This window comes from Ictalurus punctatus, chromosome 8 (assembly GCF_001660625.3).
Source record: "Ictalurus punctatus breed USDA103 chromosome 8, Coco_2.0, whole genome shotgun sequence".
Lineage (NCBI taxonomy): Eukaryota > Metazoa > Chordata > Actinopteri > Siluriformes > Ictaluridae > Ictalurus > Ictalurus punctatus.
In genome coordinates, this window is record NC_030423.2 from 463058 (window position 1) to 482500 (window position 19443).

The 19443-nt window shown below is 41.6% G+C and overlaps 1 protein-coding gene across 7 annotated transcripts in view; it reads left to right on the forward strand.

Annotated features, from left to right (window-relative positions):
* Positions 1 to 450: 450 nt before the first annotated feature.
* ppp6r3 (protein phosphatase 6, regulatory subunit 3) overlaps positions 451 to 19443 on the forward strand; it is a 20893-nt gene continuing 1900 nt past the window's right edge. Inside the window, exons 1-22 of one of the 7 annotated variants that reach the window (XM_017473727.3) lie at positions 1006 to 1215; positions 3310 to 3501; positions 5152 to 5385; positions 6222 to 6408; positions 6824 to 6961; positions 7053 to 7118; positions 7562 to 7674; positions 7781 to 7894; positions 8266 to 8395; positions 8631 to 8783; positions 9027 to 9182; positions 9273 to 9337; positions 9497 to 9612; positions 10244 to 10329; positions 10677 to 10763; positions 11815 to 11912; positions 14342 to 14396; positions 15202 to 15332; positions 16802 to 16923; positions 17026 to 17179; positions 17328 to 17416; positions 17543 to 17708. In XM_017473727.3, coding sequence (XP_017329216.2) covers positions 5159 to 5385; positions 6222 to 6408; positions 6824 to 6961; positions 7053 to 7118; positions 7562 to 7674; positions 7781 to 7894; positions 8266 to 8395; positions 8631 to 8783; positions 9027 to 9182; positions 9273 to 9337; positions 9497 to 9612; positions 10244 to 10329; positions 10677 to 10763; positions 11815 to 11912; positions 14342 to 14396; positions 15202 to 15332; positions 16802 to 16923; positions 17026 to 17179; positions 17328 to 17416; positions 17543 to 17708 — 2453 coding nt within the window. In that variant the 5' untranslated portion in view covers positions 1006 to 1215; positions 3310 to 3501; positions 5152 to 5158. Of the gene's footprint in view, positions 606 to 1004; positions 1216 to 3309; positions 3502 to 5151; positions 5386 to 6221; positions 6409 to 6823; positions 6962 to 7052; positions 7119 to 7561; positions 7675 to 7780; positions 7895 to 8265; positions 8396 to 8630; positions 8784 to 9026; positions 9338 to 9496; positions 9613 to 10243; positions 10330 to 10676; positions 10764 to 11814; positions 11913 to 14341; positions 14397 to 15201; positions 15333 to 16801; positions 16924 to 17025; positions 17180 to 17327; positions 17417 to 17542; positions 17709 to 19443 lie in introns of those variants that run through there. The other 6 variants (XM_053682321.1, XM_017473730.3, XM_053682318.1 and 3 more) reach the window with 6 other exon arrangements.

Consider the following 19443-nt stretch of genomic DNA (forward strand, 5'->3'; position numbering starts at 1 on the left):
TTAATGTACCGACTGTTCACACTGCACTGCAAAAATCTTTTCACTGGGAATGAAATAATCTATTATTTGAATTTGCTAAAAATGGTCAATTATTTAAGACTAACATTTTAGATTTTCACTATACAGACTGAATTATTATTCTAATTATTAAAATAATGATAATAATAATAATAATAATAATAATAATAATAATAATAATAATAATAATGTATGGTTGTGTCTATGTTACTATGAATAGCATTTATTGTTAAACAAAATAAACGTTATTGTATTTATTTTTTATGTATTATTATTATTGTTGTTGTTGTTATGAATATTATTATTTATCCTAGATGTAAAAATTTAAAGATGAGGTTAACTGATTTAACTATTAACTGAACAGGCCCTGGCCGCTGATTGGTCGGCTCCCGTGTCAATCGCAGTGACGTCACGCTGTTGCTAGGGCGTTGCAAAATAAGCAAGAAAAAAACCCCACAGTCGGAGGGAATTCGAAAGTGAGCTTCGACGAGTCTTTCCGGAAACTACAGCGATTTCTGCAGCTGCGCGGATGGATTAGCGAAGTGGATTCACCGGAAACGTCATGACTCGCGTTCGAGAAGAAATCGGTGAGATATTTTTCTCTCGCGATCAATGAAACACGTTAGTTTTAAACACGGTTTGATTTCTACTTTTCGAAGGCGGGTCGTTGCGCGGCGATTAAAAAATTGTAGCAACCAATCAGAATTAGGATTTCTTTATGAACCGGGAAGCTGATTGGTTCTTATTGGTGTGGGCGTATCCGTTTACCATTTTGTCTCTGGGGGAAAAAGCGTTTACGAATAAATATATATTGCATGCAGTGTTCATTACTAATAATGTTAGTTTTTAGTTAATAATGTAAATATTTGACTTGCTTACAGGTGTTATTTTTAAGTTGAGTTATGATGGACATGCCTGTAGACCAATGAGCTTTTAGAACGCGGTTTGATTGACACCACTGTAGCCGTGCTGTGGGGGGAAGGGGGTTGATGACGCCGCCATCTTGAAAAGTGCCGTCTTGATGGTGTAGTTATCTATATTTTTTGGCGCCTGTCAGAATCTGTTGTTATCGTCAACAGTTTATTTTTTCACCACTATCTGTATGTTTGTACTTAATTTTATTTTTATTTTTGGTTACACTTTTATCTTAAGAGTTCTTCCGGAGCTTCATGTCGGGATCTTAATCACTCTTTATCGGTAACGTAACTTGTTTTTTTTGTCTCGTACAGTTCTCGTTTTTCTGGCGAAGGGAGAGAGCTTAGCTTAGCATACTTAGCAAAGCTAACCATTTAGCTAGTTCGGGAAGCTTAGCATTAGTTCTTCCTTAGCAATCCAGGTTAAAGCTTTACCTCACGTTAACATTAGGAGCGGTACTAGATGTGTGGCTGTGTCCCAAATCCCTTGCAGTTGGCTGCATAGTAAACTCTGTAAGCGTTAGATACTGCCCTGTGTAGTGCACATGCGTAGGGAGGGTGGAGTGATTTAGGATTGGATACATGTTTCAGCTAGCTGTTTGTCAACGTAGCCGGTGAATTTTATGAAACGTTTTAAGGTGTTTTTCTTTCCTTTATATTATATAACGACATTATTATATATTTTATGTATTTAAACAAATATATATATAAAAAAAAACAACAATACTAGCCTAGCTAAAAGCCGCTATTGCTAACCGGGCCGGTCTGTCATAACTTTGACGTGACTAGCGTTAGCATTAGCTTGAGCAGCTAATGCCGGGGCCTCGCTATTTCAGAATCATCCGGGACAACTCAGTCTTCATAAGATTAAAAACATATTTAAAAATATTAAGCCCGATTTATTTAAGCTGCATTTAAACTTATTTGGTCGCTTTATAGTTCGCTGCAGTTAGCTGTGTTAGCTAATTCAGGTAGCTGGTGCTAGCTAGCAGGCTAGTTGTGCAGTTCTGCTGTAACACAGGAGGCTGTGACAGTGGGAGAGAATTTTTATTTAAGTATAATTTAGTAACTAAACTAGAGCTAAGCGTTTTACTTGGTACTGTATTCCTCTTTATTCTACTGAATAATTATTAAATGTTTTTTTGTGCGCACAGTAAGATTACAAATTAGTGACAGAAAATAAATAAAATGCTCTGTAGTATTCTTTAAATGATTTAATGGCTAAAAATAACACTTATATTTCAGTATTTATTTAATCACAATACTCACCTAAACCTTCATTACAGGCAGTGACGCTCCAGAGTTTACAGTTACTTTTAATGTTCATTTAAGTCAGTTCCTGTTCTCACTTACGTTATAGCAGCTATAAACACTCGCTCCCTCACCATCCCTCTCTCTATTCCCTCTCTCTATTCCCTCTCTCTATTCCCTCTCTCTATTCCCTCTCTCTATTCCCTCTCTCTGTTCCCTCTCTCTATTCCCTCTCTCTCTTTATTCTCTTCATGTTAATAAGACAAAAAAAACGCAGCTCATTGTGCTCCTCTGTCCTGAAGATGTTGAAAGTTTAAAGTTACAGCTTTATCTCTGTCTGTTACACAGCGCTGACACTGGAGACTCCTTCCTTACATGTTACTTAAACATCTTACAGAAAACACATCGCTGATAATTTAAATCTGTTTATTATCAGTGCAGCGTGTGCTGTACACGTCCCTGTGTGTGAGCCGTTACTATGGAAACGATAACGTATTAGAACGAGCGCGTTAATATAAACCTGCGCTACTGTCAGAGCCGCTGTTATAGAGAACTAATCACCACCTCCTGACCAATCACAGTCCAGAACTCAGCACGGTGTACAGGCGAAAATGTCCAAATAACTGGTATTTCTGTAAGTTTAATAAGAAACAAAAAGTGTTAAATTTATTGACATTAACTGTGTAACATAGACGTTACGTACCCAGAGTCTGGGTTATTGTGGCTTTGTGTGTACAGTAGTAGAAACGCATGTAAAGCTGTAACGCGTCACACTTAAAGAATTTCCAGCATTTAACATAATAATAATAAAATTAATAATGTTTTAATTCTTGCCTCAGTGTTGAGCTCTTTGTGATGAGTTTATTGCAGGGTTTAATGATTAATTAATCAAATTAATTCACTGTGAATGACTCACTAATTCTGTGTTTGGGTTTAAATGTATTAATTTCATTTAAATAATGAAATCTTAGTACAATTTTTTTTTCCTCCTTCATTCATAACAAGTAATAATCCAGTGCAGTGTGGTGTCTGTAAATAATTTATTTATTACTTATTTATTAAGCTGATGTTGTAGTGAATATCAGGGTGTGTATCTAATCACAGCTGTTTGTGTGTTGTGTTACAGGTGTGTGTTGAGTGTGTGTCCGTGGCCGAGGGGGGTGTGTGTGTGTGTGTGCGCGCGTGTGTATGTGTGTGTGTCTCTCTCTCTCTCTCTCGTACCCGCAGTGCCTGGAATGGGCCAGAAGTCCCAAAGAGCTTCAGCATTATTTTCTTTTTAATCAGATTTTTTTTACCCTCTGAGCTCCATCGCGCTCAGGTAGGACTACACACCTCTCATTGCATTATCAACATCAATTAAATATAGATTGATTTGTATGTAATATTAATATAAACATTCACACTGCACTGAGACACACACTGAATTCACCTTACTCGATAATGTCCTAATAATAATATTTCTGCTATAGTTATTGCTGTTAATTAATTATGTATTTATTTATATCAGCTTTTATCTGTTTAAATAAATATTCAAAGACAAAAGATTTAATTTGAAGTATAAAATTGAATCTACAAACACAAACCTTTTAGCTGTGCTGTGGTCTGTTATAAATAAATGTGATTAAATTCTGGTTTAGAGATCAGCCATAACATTAAAAACCCTGGCAGGTGATGTGAATAATGCTGATTATCTCATTACTATGTCACCTGTAAAGGGGGGGGGGTATATTTATTAGGCAGCAGGTGAACGGTCAGTTCTGGAAGGTGACGTGTTGGAAGAAGGAAAAATGGGCAAGCGTAAGGATCTGAGTGACTCTGACAAGGGAGAAATTGTGATGTCTAGACATCTGGGTCAGAGCTTCTCCAAAACAGCAGGTGTTGTGGGGTGTTCCCGGTATGTAGGGGTGAGTACCTACCAAAAGTGGTCCAAGGAAGGAGAACCGGTGACCCGGAGACAGGGTCATGAGCTCCCGAGGCTCACTGATGTGTGTGAGTAGAGAAGGCTACTTCGTCTGGTCCAATCCCACAGAAGATCAACTGCAGCACAAACTGCTGAAGAAGTTCATTCTGGATCTGATAGAAAGTAGTCAGAACACACAGAGCATCACAGCTTGCTTGCATATGGAGCTGCAGAGCGGTCAGAGCGTCCATGCTGATCCCCTGTACACCACCGAAATCTCCTACAATGGGCACGTGATCATCAGAACTGGACCATGGAGCAGTGGAAGAAGGTGGCCTAGTCTAGTGGATCAGGTTTTCTTTTACATCATGTGGAGGGCATGTGCGTCTCTTACCTGGGGAAGAGACGGCACCAGGATGCACTATGGGAAGAAGACGAGCCGGCAGAGGCAGTGTGATGCTCTGAGCAATGTTCTGCTGGGAAACCTTCGGTCCTGCGTTCATGTGGATGTTACTTTGACACGTACCACCTACCATCACCGACCTCCAAATTTCCCAGATCTCAATCCGATCCAGCGTCTGTGGGACGTTCTGGACTTAAACTTGCAGGACTTGAAGGCTCTGCTGCTAACGTCTTGGTGCCGGATACCACAGCACACCTTCAGAGGCCCTGTGGAGTCCACGCCTCCACGGGTCTGAACTGTTTTCGGGGCACAATGTTAGTCAGGTGGTTTTAATGTTATGGCTGATCTGTCTGTCTGTCTGTTTGTGTGTGTATAAAACAACAGACAGTAAGAATTTTAAGTTATTACTATTTTCGCATAATTTATATCGTCGGAAAGTTGGTAGTTATAAAGTAATAATAATGTTATAAAGTAAATATATTTACATTTAATATTATGTAATAATTAGACGTGAATAATAAATCTCTGCATTTTGTTATTCTTCAGTATTTTGTTGATGTAAAAGATCACACCAAGTCATTTTAAATGTTTAAATATATATATTTGAAGTTTTGTTTGACGTGAGTAGTCGCATGCTGATTGTGTGGCGTGTCGTCGTTTCACAGAAGAGCCATGTTTTGGAAGTTTGACCTGCACACGACCTCTCACATCGACACGCTCCTGGACAGAGAGGACTTGACCCTGAGGGAGGTGATGGACGAGGAGGACGTCCTACAGGAGTGTAAAGCGCAGAACCACAAGCTGGTGGACTTCCTGATCCGGCCGCAGTGCATGGTGGACCTGGTGGACTTCATCACGCAGGAGCCCTGCGACGATGTCGAGGAGAAAATCAAATACAAGTGAGCTCTCTACACTTCTGCAGATTAGCTTCATTAAAACGTTTACACCACAGCATGGTGGAATGCTCGAATCTGATTGGTCAGTATAAACAGCACGGCCTGGACAGAAGTTCCACCTGTAACATGAACACTAGGTTTATATTAACGCGCTCGTTCTAATACGTTGTACAGCAACTGGTCATTTACACGGAGGTTTACAGCCGACGCGCCACATAATCCAACACTAATAATAAAAAGAATAAAAATCGTCTGGTTTTACAATCATCGATGTGGGACGTTTTTGTTTGGAGACGAGAGAGAGAGAGAGAGACACGCCCACATGGTCCTGATCCGGCAGGAAACAAGATCGGCTGTAGTTAAAGCTAAATATATTTCTCAAATCTATCTTTTGTAACTGCCTGTTAAATCTTTTATTGCAGATCAGCTTTTAACGTTCAGAATTGGAGGCCCGAGTGAGCGCCGTGAGAAGCCAAGGGTCCGGCGCCTCTCTTTAAACCCTCTGTGCGCTCTCTCTTTCACACAGGAAGTGACTTATTAATACAACGTCTGAGGCTGTACAGATGCTAATATGTTGTCTTCTGGTCACATTTGTGTTTCAGTCTTACTGTGATGTGTGAGTACAGACTCTGCCCCCAAACCGCAGTGGATTTCGGTAGTGTATAAAGCGTGTAGGCACGGAGAGGTTAAAGGAAATAAGCGCGCACTAACGTCAAAATAAGCTGCAGAAATTTAACAACAAAAAAAAAAACAGGAGCAGGAGTGTGAGCAATGATGAACACGCAAACGAGCGTAGCTTCAGCGTAAAAGGCTGATGATTCTCTCGCCCAATTCCACAGGTACCCAAACATATCCTGTGAACTCCTCACGTCAGACGTCAGTCAGATCAACGACCGGTTAGGTGAGGACGATGGCTTACTCATGAAACTGTACGGGTTCCTGCAGAACGAGCCGCCGCTCAACCCTCTGCTAGCCAGCTTCTTCAGCAAAGTGCTGAGCATCCTCATCGGGAGGAAGCCGGACCAGGTGAGATCAACCTTCTCTCTCTGAACAGCAGCTTTCTGAAAGTGTGACGGGCTTCGTACACTTCTGTTAATTACCCTGAAGTGGACAGGTGAGGTGATGTCATCAGAAGAGGCCCAGATTTAAATAGCAGTGACGCATGTTTATCGACTGTTTTTATTTAAATTTTTTTATAGCTGTTGTAACGTAAGTGACAACAGGAACTAGGTTAAATGTAACTGCGAATGGATAAAACGTATGACCTGTCGTTCTATAAGCGAACAGAATTGTAATGTTTGAATTGCTGTGGTATAAGAGGAATAAAACGCTTGGGGACATGCGGTTATAGGAAAATAATCAGCTTCAAGGTGGTAAGAGTGACTTTGCTTATAAAGAATACAGCATCAAATGCAATTATTGAAATGTATTGTGTGTGTAGATTGTGGAATTCTTGAGAAAGAGAGAAGACTTTGTGGATCTGATGATTAAGCACATAGGAACCTCAGCCATCATGGACCTGCTGCTCAGGATGCTCACCTGCATCGAACCTCAGCAGCTCAGACAAGACGTTCTAAACGTGAGGATGCACCTCATCTACACCTCCGTTCACATCTGTAGTTACATTTACAGTTCTGTACTACTAGTTTATTGTGTGTGTGTTACCGCAGTGGTTGAACGAGGAGAAGGTGATCCAGCGGCTGGTGGACATGGTACAGCCCTCTCAGGACGAGGATGTGAGTCAGTTTTTAATTATTGTTGATGTGACAGAAATATCATATCACGACTCGACTCGGTGAAATCTGAAAGTACGGTGGTGTACAGGTTCGCTAGTGAAACATAAAAAATAAACTTTATTTAACGTCTTGAAAAGTTAACGAACACAACCAAAAGGACGATTTCATGGTTTTCATCAGTCGGACTTGTGATTGCGATTTAAAAAATGTTATAAAAAGATATCGTAACACCCGCGATATCTTAGAATAGTGTACTGTGACATGATTTATCGTGATGTTGAGGTCATGTGGTCGTGTCACACAGCCCTATAATTAATAAAGAAATAAAGATTGATTTGCTCGATATTTATCTTTATTTAAAAAAATTAATACGATTCAGCTTCATGGATCTGTGTATTTCTTATTTTTCATATTGTTATTTGTTTATTATTATTTTCCCACAGAGGCACTCGAATGCATCTCAGTCCCTGTGTGAGATCATTCGCCTGAGCAGAGATCAGATGTTCCAGGTGCAGGGTTCCTCAGAGCCTGACCCTCTGCTCGCCACACTGGAGAAGTAAGTCTCTCTCTCTCTCTCTCTCACACACACACTCACACACAGAGAGAGAGAGAGTAAGGTTACTGACTTGTGAATGGTAACACTAGTGCTGTTTCTCCCCCAGACAAGAGACTGTAGAGCAGCTACTGTCTAATATCTTCGACAAAGAGAAGAACGAATCTGCGATAGTCAGCGTGATCCAGATCCTCCTCACGCTCTTCGAGACACGGAGACCAGCGTAAGTGACCTCAGGGTGATCCTAGCAGGAAACTTCGTTCTTGTCACTTATAGTTTCGATTAGAGACGGTAGGGGCACTATATATAATATATTTATATTTATATATTTAAAATATAATAATCTAAGGATATATACCAAAGATATATATATATATATATATATACCAAGATATATACCAAAACCCAAATGAATGAGGAACTAATTCGTTTGGAAATCGTGTGAGATTTTACGAGTTGCGCTCTTGGCTTCGTTTTCAGGTTAGATTAGCCAAGCGAGCGGACTTTACTAGCTACGTACACTTAGCGGAGACACCTACCATCTCTTTAGGTTTCTGTAAAGCCAGTTTGTGATGGTGTGTGTCGTTTGTGCAGGTTCGAGGGTCACCTGGATCTCTGTCCTCCAGGAATGAGCCACCCGTCTTTCTCCGTTAATCAGAGCATCCTCGAGGCGGTCAGACCAAGACTGAAAGATTTCCATCAGCTCCTCCAAGAGCCTCCGAAGGTCCGAGTCCTTCCACAACAAAACATGAAATCAGACCTTAAAGCAAAACTAAGCTCAGTATGACAATAATCTGGTCACATTTCAATAAAAGTGTTTTCCAAACTGATAAAAGACAGAGCCTGAGAGATATTTGTTTAAAATATCAAACGTTTTCACTAGCTAACGTGTGTGTTGTTGTTGTTGTTGTTGTTGTTGTTGTTGTTGTTATTATTATTATTATTTTGGTTGATATCAGAAAACAGTGCTGAAGACGACGTGGGGTGTTTTGGACCCACCGGTGGGGAACACACGCCTCAACGTGGTGAGACTGGTGGCCAGCCTTCTACAGACCAACACACACGTCATCAACCAGGAACTCATCAACCTAAACATGCTGGGAATCATCCTCGTGAGTCTCTCACACACACACACACACACACACATGCGCAGACCAGGTTTTACGCCACGATTTCAAATTATAAAAGGGACATCATGAAAATGTAGTTTGTTAAATCTAGATAAATAAATAAGAGTTACACGTGACTACTTAAAAGAGAACTGTTATCGTTGGTGAAATGCTTGTGGTGTAAGAGGAATAAAACACCCGGGGACTTGCTCCATGTTATTAACACGTGTTGTGTTGTGTTTACAGGATATGTATTTCAAATACATTTGGAACAACTTCCTGCACATACAAGTAGAAATCTGTATAGCCATGATCTTAGCCATGCCTCCGACCCAGAACGACTCTGAGATCAACAGAGACGACGATCAGGAGCCGGTCCGAGAAAACATCCTCATCACACACGTGAGCGTCAGCCTTCGTTCACTACAACACGCACGCACGTATATACGTAACATTTTAATTTATTTTATTTGCTGTATTTTTTCCTCACAGCTTTTTCAGAAGTGTCGGTTGGTACAGAGGATCCTGGAGGCGTGGAGCTCTAATGAGAAAGAGCAGTGAGTCTGATCACTTCTGTCCTTTTATATCAGTCTTAAACTGTGTGTGTGTGTTTATGCACTCGGATTTTACACGTCTATACGAGGACTGTCACTTTCATACACGTTATACTGTATGTGTCAGTGTTCTCTCTCTCTGTGTGCATCTCTCTCTCTCAGGGCTGAAGGAGGGCGTAGGAGAGGTTATATGGGACATCTCACCAGAATCGCCAACTCTATAGTGCACAACAGTGATAAGGGTCCGAACGGAGTTCAGATTCAGCAGCTCCTCTCAGGTAGGAGTCAGTGTTGCTGCACACTGCATGCGGTGTGTTTACAGGTGTGTTTATGATCTGTAGTGATACTCCTGAGAGCTGAACGATAAGGACAGTATTTTGTCTTGCGTGACAAGTTGTCACAGTACACTCTTCTGACATATTGTGATACCTTTTTGTAACACATTTATATCCTCTACCACTTGAAAAACAGCTCTGTAGCCATGGCAACGGCTTAGGCGACACCCGTATTTACACGTACCCTATCGCAGGATCAGGACATAAGGAACGGCGTGGGTTTGTGTGGAGAAGTGATTTACTGGCCACGGCGTGGAAATGTTTTTAATTAAAAGCGACCGGGCGAGATAACACCTTCCTGTGTAACCATAGCAACAATGGTTGCTATTGGGGAGGTAGAGGGTGTCAGATATCTCAAAGTAACACTGGGCTGCTTTTTAAATATCCTTCTGTAGTAAAGGAAGAAAAACGTGTAAACGTGTCCTGGGGTTTAATGATGCACATGCAAACCTTCTACCAGTAGATTAACGTTTAAGGGTGCTCCTTAAAATCTGTGTGTGTGTGTGTGTGTGTGTGTGTGTGTGTGTGTGTGTGTGTGTGTGTGTGTGTGTGTGTGTGTGTGTGCGCGTTACAGAGCTCCAGGAGGATGAACGGGAAAGATGGGAGGCCTTCACCTCGGGGCAGTTAGCAGACACGAACAAGAAAAACACTGTAGATTTAGTAAGTTTTTTTTTGTCTGTGTGAGAGTTCCCTTGAAAGGATAAAAGATGTGTGTGAACATTTATATTATCAGTATCATAATAACTAATAATTAACAGTATTTGTTAATTAACAGTATTAATGTTATGTTTGCAGTATTTTAGTGTTAATTCTGTATTCATATGTAATTTATTTACAGTATGCATTGTGCTGTATTGTAATTTTTAAGAATAATTATTTATAGTTCTGTTAGAGCATTATTTCAGTATTGTACTTTTATTTCCGAGTTGTGAACAGAAGAAGAAATTTGCGTCTGCTGTAGCTGTAGCGCTGTGAACTCGTCAGTAACGCGTAGTTGTTTCCTGCAGGTTAATACGCATCACATTCACTCCTCCAGCGATGACGAGGGCGACTTTAAAGACGGCGGCTTTCACCACGACTCGTCTCTGCAGCAGGTAAAACTGCGAGCTTCAGCTGCATCACGTCATCTTTCATGTGTTAAACGTTATTAACGTGTAGAAATGTGCCGATAATCACCAATCCGCTATATTTTTACATTTATACTGTGTTCAGTTCTTCGGTTGTCAGAACCCTACAAGAGTTTCCAGTAAAAACCCTTTTTTTTTAGGAGGCTAAGAACCCTTAATGGTCTGGTGAACCATTAAAGAACCGAGAAGTTAAGCATTAAACACCCGGGGATTGAGGATTTGAGTTCAGTCAGTTATCGTATTGTGAATTAGAACCTTTTGCCAAATGCAGCGTTGAATGTAATGCCAGTGTATCCACTAGGGGGCAGTGCCACGTGATCTACAGCCCTATAAAACCTCACAGGTTATATTCACACACATCGCCACGCCAACACCACGTCACGCTTTCTGTAAATAAATCCATTGTACACCAATTAATTAATTATATAACTGTGTGGGAAGTGTAAGGGGGGGGGGCCTGATCTTCAAACATACATTAATGGTTCTTGGCTTCCAGAAAGATATTGGAACTATGTAGAACCCTTTCTCATAGGGAAACACTCTATGTAATGTTCTACATAGAACCTCTAAGGGTTCCTCCACCAGAGGGACAACCGAAGAAGTCTTAGGAGTGTATCAGTGAAGAAGCGTTTGTGATTTTTTTTTTTTAATTATTTTTTATTTATTTATTTATTTATTTTGGATGTTTATTTAAAAAGGAAGCTGCCGTTAAAAAAACATTTTGTTCCGAATTTGTGTTTAAATTTTTAATACATGACGATGCTAATATTGTTAAATTGTGCTGCAGTGTGAAATGCTAAAGTTCTACCACTAAAGCAATGTTTATTAAGCCTAACCTGTGCGTGCGTGTGTGTGTGTGTGTGTCTGTCTGTCTGTCTGTGTGTGGGTGTGTGTGTGAGAGAGAGAAAGAGAGACCGCTGATGTTTTAGTCACAGTTAGAGTGTGTTGTGAAGTGAATCATTTAAAGGTGTTTTTATGTCGAGACTATATCATTATCGCTGGTCCTGGGCTTTGCCAGGCCTTTTCTGATTATCAGATGCAACAAATGACGTCCAATTTTATTGAGCAGTTCGGCTTCAATGACGAAGAGTTTGCGGATCAGGACGATGTGGTGGAGTGAGTACCCATCCTGCATGATCCTTCCCTTTCACACGGGGACCTGACAGAGCGGGTGGTGGGGGTGGGAACGCTGCTGCTGCGCCGGGACAATCAGGGATACAACTTGAACATTTATTCTGATTTATGGGGAATTTAACCAAAAATGAAATGTACAGGATTGAAACTCTTTACTTGTGTTTATAGTCAGACGAGACCGGCGGCGTCTGGAGCTAACGAAGATAATTATCGCCTGTAGTTCAGTGTGCACAAATCACACAGCACGTCGTTTGATACTTTTATTCTTTTTATTTTGTCAAATAAATACAAAAAACAATAAAAAGTAAATAAATTAAATAATTTTAAAAAACGACATGAAAAAATAAATAAAATATTTAAAATATGCGATATTAATAAAAACAAATAAAAAGCACACACATAATATTGTTAAACTGTGGAATAATGCGAAATATACAAAATTATACATTTAAAAAAAAAAGTGTCGCATTGTTGTGGACAAAGACTCACAGACCGAGTACTACTCAATGGATAAGACAAATGTTGTCCAGCCTTCCGTTAGAAAGGATAACTTGCATATTAAAATATAAACAGCAAATATTTCAAAATACTTGGAGCCCTTTCATTGATTCATATTAAGGATTTGGATTTAACAGATGAGGGAGTGGATGATTAATATTTGTGGACAGTGCAGGTCCCGACTTTGTAAACTTGATATCCTTCAACATATTTTTGCTTCATTTTGTATTAATTATGATTATAAAAGTCAAGTGTGAATAGATAATCATCTGCTAGAACAGGAGGAGCATTCTTGTCCTGAGTGTTTGGTTTTTTCTTTGTTTTATATATATATATATTTTCCAGAGTAACTGCAGAGTTTTTGTGGCTGTATGGAATTTGTATGAATGTAAAAGGCTGCATTTCAAAGTGTTATGAAGTCAAAAATAAAAATATTGTGGAAAAATCAATGATTTAAAAAAAAAAAAAAAAAAAAAAATCATTAATAAAAAATAAAATGATGCATTTAATAAGTAACTGAACAAGAAATAAAAATCATTGTGAAATATTAGCAAGAAATTTAGTTATTTAAAAAAAAATGCATAAACACTATGTATTATACGATTCTCTAGATCACTTCTGACATATAACCCCGCCTTCCAACTTTAGGCCACGCCCCGACACAGGTCTGCCTGGCCTTTGCTGTGTCCTCGAGACTTTTTGAGCTTTGGCTGTTTATATATTTGCGACTTTGATTACAGACAGTGGCGCGTCATACGGAGTCTGATGGACACGTGTGCTATGATTTACGTTAGTGTGATAAACCGATTAGCGGCGTTAGCGTCGTCGCTCCGACGCAAACTCGGACTCGCACACCGAGCACGTCTCGGTTGATCGGCTGCATCTGATGTAAAGAGGACATTTAGACTTTATTGACATTTCATTTTTGGCTGAATTGTTGCTTTCTGTGTAGGAAATCTCAGTCCACTAACCAAGATCTGCTTTTATTTCATCAGTCATTAAAATATACAAGATTTGCACTATGTAAAAGTTCATATAAACCTGTGCTGCTGTTCTTGAAAACTAATCAACTCCTTCTGACCAATCAGACACAGTCTGCTGTAATGAAGTTCATACTGTGTTGTTTTTTTTGTTGTTGTTGTTGTTTTTTGTTTTTTTTACTTTGTGCGCTTGTTTAAATTACAAACTAATTAACATTCGATTTGACGTCATCTCTGATCACTGTTGTGATCTGTAACTTAACCTTCGCCTGCTAAGACGTTCTCACCATGTGCACGTTTGCGTTGTTTCTATAGCGACCGATGTACATTCATTATCTCAGTCATGTACGCGGTCTGTCAAGTTTGTTCCAAAACTCATGTTTGATAACTGATGGAATACAAGCAACTCCTATGGTAGTGCTGTGCATTATGGGTATTTCTCTGTAGATCTCCATATTGGATCAGTTTCAGAAGCATTGTGTAATTAATTATCGCTGAATACGATCGCTAACGGTTAGCTTGTTGGAAAACTAATCCTGTCTGAATATGTATTATGTAAACCCCCCCCCCCCTTCGGAGTCATACTATTATCACTCAGTCATGGTGATGGTTAGGAGGCCTGATAGGATGATGATACACACCATCTCGCACGCTTGCTGAACACACACACGCACGTTTGAAGTAAACTAATCCCGTCTGTATATTACTAAAATAATTATTTCCAGAACATTTGCAGTGGTGTTGGGATCTAATATGGAAATCTATGCAATGTTTAATGAGCTGTCTTGCTGAAGTACTTTGTTGGGTTGTGTGGTGTTGTTTTAATGAAGGTGTGTGTGTGTGTGTGTGTGTGTGTGTGTGTGTGTGTGTGTGTGTGTGTGTGTGTTTAACCGATTTTAACTGAACTAAACTCTGTTCTCTTTAACCTTTCAGTATTCCCTTTGATAGAATATCAGACATCAATTTTTCCTTGAATACAAATGAGAGTGTAAGTATGTGATGTGTTTTATTCCACCACCGTGACCTTGTGCACTAACACGTGACCTCACACACGCACACGTGACCACGCACACGTGACCTCAAATCCATTTCACTAACAATTTAATATTGATGCACTGCTCTGTTTTCTACTAATGTGGTCGCTTGTTTAGATAAACTGTAAACACTTTGATGTTAAACTGGTGTGTGTGTGTGTGTGTGTGTGTGTGTGTGTGTGTGTGTGAGTGATCACCACTAAAATTAAACACGCACTCTGCTCTTCCAGTTGAACTTTAGAAAGATTATAGTCATCACACACAATGGAGGTTTTGATTATTGGCACATGTGTGAGATAAAATGGAGAGAATTTTATAGAAAGAAATAAGAAATATAAAATTGTAGTTAAATGATGCCTTTTCTAAAAACTGAAGTCATTTGCCATCTTTACGTTTTTATCTGTGAACTTCGTAAGAGGCTTCTTTTTGTTTTATTTCTTTTTCTGTTTCTTGTCCTTCTGCACCTCCTTTCTTTCCTCTCTTTTTTTTCTATTTTCTTCCTGTACTTTTCTTTTATTCTTGTTTTGTCTTTTCTGCTTCTGTTTCTTCTTGCCCTTGTAAAGTAAAGTGAAAGAGGTGAAGGTTTAAATTTGAGCTCTACACCTTTTGTGCAACATTCATTTTTTTATGTTTTATTTTTATCAAATCTGTTGCTTTGAAACAGAAATGCACGGCCTCAACCTCCACTGCGTTTTTGACAGCACTCTGAGAGTGTAGTATGTTAATGTGTGTGTGTGTGTGTGTGTGTGTGTGAGACAGGCAAACATGGCTCTGTTTGAGGCGTGCTGTAAGGAGAAGATCCAGCAGTTTGAGGACACGGGCTCAGACGAGGAGGACATCTGGGACGAGAAGGATGTGACATTTGCTCCTGAAGCTCAGAGACGCTCCAGGTATGTACCGCTTTTAGCTCCACCCACATGTACCTGGGTGAGACAGGGATTCAGCACAGTTCGTCAGCTGGTGGGAACAGTGAAGTGGAGGGTTATGGGTAATTTTCAGATTCATGACACTGTATGGAAACAACTGTTAGGTGTTTAATCTCTCTCTTCCCCTCACCTCTCTCTCTCTCTCTCTCTCTCTCTCTCTCTCTCTCTTCCCCTCACCTCTCTCTCTCTCTCTCTTCCCCTCACCTCTCTCTCTCTCTCTCTCTCTCTCTCTCTCTCTCTTCCCCTCACCTCTCTCTCTCTCTCTCTTCCCCTCACCTGTCTCTCTCTCTCTCTCTCTCTCTCTCCCCCTCACCTGTCTCTCTCTCTCTCTCTCTCTCTCTCTCTCTCTCTCCCCCTCACCTGTCTCTCTCTCGCTCTCGCTCTCTCTTCCCCTCTCCTGTCTCTCTCTCTCGCTCTCTCTCTCTTCCCCTCACCTGTCTCTCTCTCTCTCTTCCCCTCACCTGTCTCTCTCTCTCTCTCTCTCTCTCTTCCCCTCACCTGTCTCTCTCTCTCTCTCTCTTCCCCTCACCTGTCTCTCTCTCTCTCTCTCTCTCCCCCTCACCTGTCTCTCTCTCTCTCTCGCTCTCGCTCTCTCTTCCCCTCTCCTGTCTCTCTCTCTCGCTCTCTCTCTCTCGCTCTTCCCCGCTCCTGTCTCTCTCTCTCTCGCTCTCTCTTCCCCTCTCCTCTCTCTCTCTCTCTCTCTCTCTCTCGCTCTTCCCCTCTCCTGTCTCTCTCTCTCTCGCTCTCTCTTCCCCTCTCCTCTCTCTCTCTCTCTCTCTCGCTCTTCCCCTCTCCTGTCTCTCTCTCTCTCTCTCTCTCACACTCTCTCTTCCCCTTTCCTGTCTCTCTCTCTCGCGCTCTCTCTCTCTCGCTCTTCCCCTCTCCTGTCTCTCTCTCTCTCGCTCTTCCCCTCTCCTGTCTCGCTCTCTCTCGCTCTCTTCCCCTCTCCTGTCTCTCTCTCTCTCTCGCTCGCTCTCTCTTCCCCTCTCCTGTCTCGCTCTCTCTTCCCCTCTCCTGTCTCTCTCTCTCTTCCCCTCTCCTGTCTCTCTCTCTCTCTCTCTCGCTCGCTCTCTCTTCCCCTCTCCTGTCTCTCTCTCTTCCCCTCTCCTGTCTCTCTGTCTTCCCTTCTCCTGTCTCTCTCTCTCTCTCTCTCTCTCGCGCTCTCTTCCCCTCTCCTGTCTCTCGCTCTCTCTTCCCCTCTCCTGTCTCGCTCTCTCTCGCTCTCTTCCCCTCTCCTGTCTCGCTCTCTCTCTCGCTCGCTCTCTCTTCCCCTCTCCTGTCTCTCTCTCTCTTCCCCTCTCCTGTCTGTCTCTCTCTCTCTCTTCCCCTCTCCTGTCTCTCTCTCTCTCTCTTCCCCTCTCCTGTCTCTCTCTCTCTCTCTCCCCCTCTCCTGTCTCTCTCTCCCCCCTCACCCGTCTCTCTGTGTGCATCAGGAGCTCAGGCAGTACAGACAGTGAGGAGAGTACAGACTCCGAGGAGGAGGATGTGAAGAGAGACCAGTTTGAGGCCTCGAACCCAGCTGCTGATGACCGTATGGAGGTGGACAGTGGAGAAGGTGACAGGAAATGACATCACAGTCTCCCTCACCCCTGCTGATGGGTTTCACTATAATTATTCTCTTAAACATAATTAATCATCATTATTATTTTTGTTTCAGGCCCCGCCTGGACGGCCAGCTTTGACGACGTCCCCATGGAAACTGGAGGCTCGTCGGCCCCACCCTCTTCCACCCCCTCCTCATGGAGCACGCCCACCAACACCGTCGCCACGGAAACGGGCTGGGCCAACTTCTCCAGCTTCACTCCAGTCAGGTGAGCGATCATCATGCACTGAATTGATAATTCTAGTGATACCTGGTGATGTGGGGTATGTCCTGTACATGTCCTGTCCCTGGACAGATTCAATTAACTATAGACTCTTAAATAAATAGTTCTTACAAAAGGCGTTTGATCTCCACAGCCCTAAAGACCCCCTGAGGAGCAACTCCCCAGTTGCCATGGAGACGAGTGCAGAGCCGGCAGACCCTCTGGGCGTTAACGCTCCCGCAGGTAAGCAAACACCTCCGATGTAATGACCCATTCAGTTTCTATGAAGACGGGATAAAAATCTGCGCAGGGGATTGTGGGAACGTGGGTTTATACTCACACACTCTCTCTCTTCTCCACTCGTCTCAGCAACGTCTCAGTGGGATGCGTCTCCTCCTGCTGTTCAGTCCAGAGTTAGTGATGTGGACGAGGAGGCGGTGGTGGACCGCATCACTGAGACGGTCACTAATGGCTCCATGAAGGAAACACTCAGCCTTACTGTAGACGCCAAAACCGAAACTGCTGTGTTCAAGAGGTGTGTACATACATTACCACACACACACTGTTTCTTTTCTTCCTTTGCTCACTGTGTCTGTATATGTGTCTGTTTTTCTCTGTATTTCTTATACATCTCATCTGTCTGTCATCTGTGTATACACTCTCTCTCTCTCTCTCTCTCTCTCTCTCTCTCTCTGTCTCTCTCTCTGTCTCTCTCTCTCTCTCAATAGTGTAACTAGGGATTATTATTGCTGTAAGTGTGTACAGACAGCAGATATGCGTGTGCGCGCAGGTGTGAGAGTAGTGTGTGTGTGTGTGTGTGTGTGTGTGTGCGCGCGTGTGTGAGTAGTAGTGTTGACCATGCGCTTCCTCTTTCTCTCTGCGTGCGTGGGGGATCAGAGTGTTGAAATCCTATCGGTATGTACAGGAGGAGCATTGTCTGTGTTTACATGTGCGCTGTTCAGTCCTCACACACACACTCACACACACACTCACACACACTCACACACTCTCATGTTCACTTGTGGTTCTCCATCTGCATGTGTCATATCAGGTCACGGGATAAAATAACGCCGTCACGTAACGTCCAGACAGCAATTCATAGCATTTCACTTTTTTTCCTAAATGATTTACCTGGTAGTCCAGCCCTAATAATAATAATAATAATTGTTTTTAAACTGTGTAGTTGGATTAAATTATTACTGTAACGAGGTGAATACTCGCGAATATTGAGTACTGAACACGCTGTTCTGATCCAGACCACGCAGTATTGTTTACCCTGTAATGTACGTTTAAAAATGCACACGTGTTAAAATGACGTGTGGCACAAAACATTGACTCTATAAACGTGTGCGCGCGCTCAGCGTAAACGTTCGTATAAAGTACATTAATCTCTCCACAATCGAAGTACGCTCTATTTAAACTTCATTTAAATGTGGAGATGGAGAGTTACTTGCATCTTTAATTAGACATATCAAATAATCTTAACTAATCAGTCTCTAATCAGTTTGGATTAATTGATTGACGATAATAATAATAATAATAATAATAATAATAATAATAATGCCTCATTTATAGTAAGGAGTGTAAATGGATGGTCAAGTTTATCAGCACATAATGCTAATTTACCCAAATCAGAAAGCAGTGTGGAGAAGATTGTGCTCGGCCTGTTCTCTTCTGCTGGTGTGTAGAATCAGGTGAGGTGGTGTTTAGGGCGAGGTTAAAGCCGTGCAGCAGTTCGGGCCCGGGAGTGTGTGTGGTGGGGAAATAAAACACAGCACTTTTGAGTCACAGAAACATGGGAACTTTTATTAGGTCACAGTCATTAATGGTTTCATCATATAAATACTAGGCATGTGCTTATCATCGGTTATAATCATAATCTCTATCACGCACACACACACACACACACACACACACACACACACACACACATACACTGCAGACCTGCCGACCTTTGCGCATTTTGAGTCGGAGTCTTGTGTTTTAACATCTACGTCCAATAAAAACAGCAGATGAGCCGATGATGGAATGATTGACTGTTGCATAGCTGTTTTGAAATTTTCAATATTAACAGGAAGCCCCGCCCCTTCCCTCTATCTCACTTCAGTATTCTCTCTCTCTCTGTCAACTCGGTTTTCCTGCTTGGAAGACGACGCTGACGTGGCGTCCTCACTTTCTCTCATGTAAACAGATAATGTATTGAGATCATTAACGTGAAATAAAATGTGTGTGTGTGTTCCACTTGGATAACGTTAGACACAGGGGCAGAG